The sequence below is a fragment of the Babylonia areolata genome, chromosome 17, assembly GCF_041734735.1.
Source record: "Babylonia areolata isolate BAREFJ2019XMU chromosome 17, ASM4173473v1, whole genome shotgun sequence".
Taxonomy (NCBI): Eukaryota; Metazoa; Mollusca; class Gastropoda; order Neogastropoda; family Buccinidae; genus Babylonia; species Babylonia areolata.
Window position 1 is genome coordinate 20,008,291 of NC_134892.1, and position 7,500 is coordinate 20,015,790.

General features: G+C 37.5%; 1 protein-coding gene and 1 pseudogene across 2 annotated transcripts in view; one reads left to right on the top strand and one right to left on the bottom strand.

The window, feature by feature from the left end:
• LOC143291738 (galactose-3-O-sulfotransferase 2-like) overlaps positions 1-4,742 on the bottom strand; it is a 41,219-nt gene extending 36,477 nt beyond the window's left edge. The window contains exon 1 of the mRNA XM_076601803.1: positions 4,475-4,742. Coding sequence (XP_076457918.1) covers positions 4,475-4,576 — 102 coding nt within the window. The 5' untranslated portion in view covers positions 4,577-4,742. The remainder of the gene's footprint in view (positions 1-4,474) is intronic.
• The window catches only part of LOC143291737 (monocarboxylate transporter 14-like), a 47,805-nt pseudogene that overhangs the window by 16,332 nt on the left and 23,973 nt on the right, over positions 1-7,500 (top strand). The window lies entirely within an intron of this gene.

The following is a 7,500-nucleotide window of genomic DNA, read 5'->3' on the forward strand; positions in this document are numbered from 1 at the left end:
CTTTGGTTATATTTTTCCTTTCTGTTCCATTTTATTTGTTTTGCACCATTTTGTGTTCTGATTTGTACCTACTATGTCACTAGAGCTTTACAGCTGATGACATTAAACATTTCAGTGTTCAGTGTTAAGTGAGGCATGTTCCGAGATTTTTCCCAATGGCATGATGACGCTGACAGAAAGATAGGGAATATATATCTATCTAATATTTTACATTGACAATATTTTGTTATCACTTGAATAACTTTCACATATACCTACACGCGCGCGCGTATATTTAAATGCATACAAACACACATTCGCACGTTTCTTCCCCCCCACCCCTCACACACACACACTCACACACACACAAGCACGCATGCACACAGACACACACAGACACAGACACACACACACACACACACGTGCGCGCGTGCGTACGTCAGTGTGAAAGTACATATATTCATAAGCATGAACCCAAAGTATGGCTTACAACTGGATGTATGCACCTATACACTGGCTTACATGCTGGCTTTAAACAAGAAAACCTACACAGACATATATATATATATATATATATATATATATATATATATATATACATGGACTCACAAGATCCATCCGTGCTTTCAGGGCTTGAAAAAATCCTTACAAATCAGTCGCAATGTGGCTAGAAGGTAAAATAAAATGTAGTGATACAATCTGAAATCTCGGGGCGTGTGGGGGGGGGGGGGGGGGGGCGTGTGGGGGGGATGGGGATGCGGGGGCGGGCTGTGCGTGTGGGGGGGGAAGCGGGGGGGAAGCGGGAGGGGGCTACATAGGGGGGGGGGGGGAGGTGGAGGGAGGAAGGCAGAGAGGGAGGGAGAGAGAGAGAGTGAGGATGTACGACGGAAAAGCATCAATATCTAACAAAAACGACTCACATTAGAGCAGTGACAAACCCAGACAGATATAATAACTTGTCATACGTGTTTCGAATGCATGCAGCAGAAGACTGGAGGATAAAAAACAGCCCCTGACAAATTTATACAGACACTGAACACACATTAAATGCACGCCTTAAGACACACTGGGGCAGTTTGCTGCGCCAGACGATAGGGAAAAATGTGAAAGAACATGATTCGTGAAGGAGCGTGTGGGCGAAAGTGGTGCATGGAACGTGGATAGGAAACTGTGATTGGAGAAAAAGAAAGATGTTGGGAAAAACAGGAGGATGGAGGCCCCACAAAAAGAAGAAGGAGATTGATTGATTGAATCTTTAATGGGTAAAGAATTAGGCACAGTAAAGGCCTTTTAACAATCTGCCCATTTAACGACACAAAACATAAGAAATAAAAAACGACACAAAACATAAAAATAAAGAAATAAACTGAAATAAAATAAAATAATAAGAACGACGAATAAGAATAGGAACTTGAATAGTCTATTAAAGGTAACAAAGCGATGAAAACTGGAACAATTGGTACATTACATGTACATACGTACTTACACACACACACACACACACACACACACACACACACACACACACAATTATAAAACAAGCAAACAAAGACATACGTACACATTCACGCCCACACACTCAAACACACACACGCACATACTGTTCGCACATACACATACATTCAATTTTTCATTCATCATGGCATGGCAGCTAGTGGACTGAGTACAAGCAAGCATTTGCAAAAGACCGCGAGTAGGTTAATCAAATGTATCGAATAGAGATATTCTTATATTAGTTTTAAAGAGAGATATGACTGGAATTTGACGACATGTCTTTGGAAGCATGTTCCATTCTATGCTTCCATTAAATGAGAGACTCATCTTAAATAAATCAGTTTTAGGCTTTGGGGCAATAGCTCTATCTGATTTACGTTGGAACTGGAAACAAAATAATGATTTTAAATATTGTGGGCATGCGTTATGAACAATTTTATGCATAAGAATCAATGTGTTATTTCTAATAAGTAGATGAACAGGTAATATTTGAAGTTCTTTGTACATATTGTGCGCAGATCCACCTGTGGTATTTACATGGTTAATCATCTAGTAGAGGAAGAAGAAGAAGTAGAGGAGGAAGAAGAAGAAGTAGTAGTAGAAGAAGGAGAAGTAGAGGAAGAAGAAGTAGTAGAATGAAGAGGAGGAGGAGGAATAAGAAGAAGTGGAGGAAGAGAAGAAGAAGAGGAGGAAGAAGTAGAATAAGTAGTTGAAGAAGAAGAAGTAGAGGAAGAAGAAGTAGAAGAGGAAGAAGAAGAAGAGGAAGAAGTAGAAGAAGTAGTTGAAGAAGAAGAAGTAGAGGAAGAAGAAGTAGAAGAGGAAGAAGTAGAGGGAGGAGAAGAAGTAGAGGAAGAAGAAGAAGAAGAAGAAGAAGAAGAAGAAGTAGAGGGAGAAGAAGAAGTAGAGGAAGAAGAAGAAGAGGAAGAAGTAGAAGAAGTAGTTGAAGAAGAAGAAGTAGAGGAAGTAGAGGAAGAAGAAGAAGAAGTAGAGGGAGAAGAAGTAGAAGAAGAAGAAGAAGAAGAAGAAATACCTGGGAAATATGAGGAGGTTGGAGGCCCCACAAAAAAACCAAAAAAATCCTGGAAACATACATACAAACATACATATATACATAGATATGTGTGTGTTTGTGTATATCAATGCAGAGAGAGAGAGAGAGAGAGAGAGAGAGAGAGAGAGTAAGACATGAGCAAAATTTCGGCAATAAACAGCGCCTTTCCAAGCGAGCAGAAGAAAGTTGACACTGACAGTGAGACGAAGTTGTTGACTTGTGCAGATCCTATGGTACCCTGTCGACAACTAAACCCAACAATGAATGATGACATTAACAATACCAGCAATGTCTCTGTTGTCCGATGTAAAAACCTTTTATTTTTCATTCACAATTTCGATGGTTTGCTTTTCTTGTAATATTAAACCCAACAATGAATGATGACATTAACAACACCAACAATGTCTCTGTTGTCCGATGTAAAAACCTTTTATTTTTCATTCACAATTTCGATGGTTTGCTTTTCTTGTAATATTTTTCCCACCCTAATCGCTTTGATTCAGTTTCAACCAAACTGGGCAACACAGCTGTTGATATCATTGTCTTTAACATCTTATTCTCTGTGCAGATGTTAATAATGAAGTGTTTCATTTATTTCTGTGAATACATTACCTTGGTCTGGTACTGGTTGTAACATTTGTGTACTGCCAAAGTGTTTTTCAAGATTATAAAAAAAGCGATATACACTTACCGTTTTATGTATTGGCTATTATTTCTTTAAAAACCCCTTCAGTGCCAGGGGGGAAAACAGCGGAAAATGGTGTTTCAGGTCATAAAACATTATCCAAACCAATAAGCCTAAAACTGAGAAAATGGTCTGGAGATATAGCACTCTAGACGAACTGTGTGAATTTTCAGCCTTCCAGAGCTATTTCTCTTTGTCTGATGACGTCATCAGTGACGTCACTGTACACGTACGTAATACGTTTATGGCAGTCAAGGGGTTCCTGAGATATCTAACTCGTACTAGATCTAAGAGCAACCCCTTCTGTTTTCGTTTTCCATTACTGAATTCTCTTCTGACAAGACTATGTCAGTTTAAGTCAGGTCAACATTATTCTATCTCTCAAGAGAAAATTACATGTGGTCGTTCTGCTCATGCTAGAAAACAAACAAAGAACAACAACAACAACAAATAACAACAAAACCCCCCACAAAAAACAAACAAAACAAACAAGAAACAAACAAAAAACAAATGACAAAACCGTGATATATACGTGTTAACTTATAATTGACAAAGACAGCCACAGCAAACGACGTTGACACATTTTACATATCTAATTAAGAACAATATGTAGTTTTTTTGTGTGTGTTTTTTTTCTTGAGGGACCTGTGCATTTCAAAGTGTTCACACACACAACAAAACTGCATCAACACAACCAAGAGTATTTTGATTATTGAGCTAGTAACATAAAAAAAAACCATGATAACAATTTTAAGAAAACGACGACGACAACAACAACAACAACAACAATAATAATAATAATAATAATAATAATGATTATAATGATTATGATTATAATTATTATTATTATTGTCATTACAATTTTAATGGAAATAATGATAATGCTAATAATGATAGTAAACAGTAATAACAATAACAACAACGACGATATTGATAATAGTGATAATGATGATGATGATGATGGTAATGAAAATAGTAATAATAATGATAATGATAATAATGATAATAATAAAGATAATAACAATGATGATGATGATGATAATAATCATCATCATCATCATCATCATAGTATGAGCAGCAACAATAACAGCAACAACAGCAGCAGCACCAGCAACAACAACAACATTAATAACAACAATAACAACAATATTGATGATAATTAAAAAAAAGAAAAAAGAAAAAAGAAAAAAAAAATGATGATGATGATGATATTAATAATACAAAAAACAACGTACATTTTCATTCAAAAGATAACTGTGACCTACCGCTTTGAAAAAGCGCATCGCGGGTCTTGCAAAGAAAGAAAGTGAAAACCAGCGGCCAAAATGCCAAATACACATGCGGATTGTACATGTGAGCGGACTCATCTTTCAGCGAAGCAGGCACTAAATTTCACAAAGGACGTGGCCAGCTTATGTGGCTTGCAACATCTGCTCGTCTCATATAAAACAGCATAAAGCTAAGATTAGTATTTGCCTCGCGCTTGTAAAAGATAGCATTTCTTTTTTGCATCGATCATAGCTTTCGGGCACCAAACATACTCACGTGAAGATAAACTGGTTCATGGAGAGAGAGAGAGAGAGAGAGGGGGGGTGCGGGGGGGGGGGGGGGGACTGAGGGGGGTGGGGAGGTGGGGGGGAGGGAGAACGAACGAACGAACGAATTTTATTGCCATTAAGCTGTTCAGCCCATTTAGCAATCCCACACGACAAACATCAGTATGCGCGACGTGATGTCACAGACATGGGGACCATGGCAAGTTGTTTTGTTTTACATGTACAACCATATATATATATATATATATATATATATATATATATATATACATTTTTGACTCACTTGTGTAAACAAAGTGAGTCTATGTTTTAACCCGGTGTTCGGTTGTCTGTGTGTGTGTGTGTGTGTGTGTGTGTGTGTGTGTGTGTGTGTCCGTGGTAAACATTAACATTGACATTTTCCCTGCAAATACTTTGTCAGTTGACACCAAATTAGGCATAAAAATAGGAAAAATTCAGTTCTTTCCAGTCATCTTGTTTAAAACAATATTGCACCTCTGGGATGGGCACAAAAAATTTAAAAAATGAAGCCTAATTATATGCAAACTGCACTTACTGTTATATCTATATTTTTTGTATTCTCTAAACTTCGCACTTTGATCTGATATTCTGACACAACAACAAGAGCAGTCATTATTATCATTTTTTGTTCAAACAGGAACTTCTTTTGCTAAGCATGGAAGTTTTATTTATTTTGCAAACGTTTTGGTGCAGATAGTAAAAAAAGGGAAATTACTCTGTAATTAATGCTAGGGGACTTAATTTGCTTTAAACTGATCTTTCTCATCTTAAACATTACATTTTGAAATTATACTCAATACATAAAAAGCTTGTGTGTTTTACTCTCAGTGTACTGGGCTTTTCACTATTTTCATTCGCCCAAGTGGTCTTTTTCGGAAAATACTAAAATCAATACGACGATTGGACTTTACAGATCTGTTGGCTGAGCCCTGAAGGTCATGGGCAAAAATCAATTGCATACACATATTTATACACATTCAAAGCGCGTGCTCATATTCTTCGCGAACGCGAACGACGCCATTTTGTTTCAAGTTATTGACCTGCCCGTTCAATCCTATATTCAATGGACAATACACGATAACATGTGATGGAAAGTTGGAGAAGAAGACCGTTAAATATTTATTCAGGGAAAGATTTGTGAACGCCTCATCACTTACTGGATTATGCCCCAAACTGCCATAAAAATATCCACAGAATCAGTCGGAATTCACAATTGAAAATTGTAAACCATGCGAGTTAATACCCTTGAACTGATCACGATGAAACGAAAAGATTTCCAGTCTTGACTTTTCTCAAAATAAGTCCTTTTCACTTCTTACGACGTTTAGAAGTACTTGTACTTGGCTCTACATGTTATTAGTTTAACAAAATACTAAATTTTCATATCAACTTTAAAACTATGAAACAAGAATGAACATAAAAGAGAAATTGAATCGACCATGTCGTACTACATTCCCAGCAGGTGTAACTAAACTTGTACATCTATCTAGATCTAGTGAAAACGGCTAAATGTTGCAGTGTGATTGTAGCGATAGTCATTAAAAAGAATTTTTAATTGCCCTTAAAGATTTTTTGAATGCCCAAGATACACCAGAATAATATGATTTAAACAGCGTTCTCACTGCGAATACCGCGATTGATTTATCGCCCTTTAAAAAGTATGTTCAAATGTTAAATTTTAGATCGTTAGTTAAGGAGCCACGTTAGTGTAATGGATAAGGCAGTTTCTTCTCACCCGAACACGCGGGGTTCGAATCTGGTTAGGACTTTTTTTCTTTTCTTTTTTTAAACGCGAAGCTTTATAATAACAAATACATAACACATTTTAACGATTATATATATATATATTTAAGTGTATCACAAGTGAGTCTTGAAGGCCTTGTCTCTCTTGTTTTTTCACGACACAATCATTGTTGTCAATATCAAGATTGTCACACTAGAAAATTGGCAAGGCGAGGCACAGCAGCCAACACATCAACCCAGGTACAACTGGATCAGGTGCCAGTTGCATTGCTTGGTTCTAACTTTCTGACAGTTACACGTGACTAAATGCCTACGTTGACCGAACTACGCCATTGGTCAGTTCCATACTACACACAGTTAGTAGCGGGTTACGACCATACTAGGCTCTTCCGTCCGTGCAATGCAACTGGCTCTTGGCTTCGAAGAATTTGCAGGTATCGTTCTGCACAAATAGTAAAGAGTGGTAACTCTCTCCATTACACAAGGTACACAACTTCAAGTCAGTGATGCTTACGTAACCAATTCAGCTTGCACACAGGTAAATAAAAGGTACATTGGAACAAACCCAGACACTTCCTCAAAAAAGGAAGCGCCGGGCCTGTCCTTATACCAATCATTTGACATGTGCACACAGCAGCAAAGACAGAAGAAATGTGCAAACACAAATTAACTTTTATTCAAGACTGGCATAGCCTCTTTAATCCTGATTAAGCCACACAGAACACATGGACAATACAGAACAAACACATGGTTGCCTCGGTGGTTTATTAACTGGAAAGTAACAAATAATGAGGCCAGGAGATTAACAAATAATGAGGGCATCGTTCTGAACGTTCTTGGGTGTCCACTGGTGTGCTGGTTGTTGTAGATGCATTTTCCTTTCCTTAGTTTGGACAGCTTAACACGTTCTTATTCTAATATATTCTTTTCATCCTGTTTTACAAAGCAGGCTGTACAATCTACATCACTGT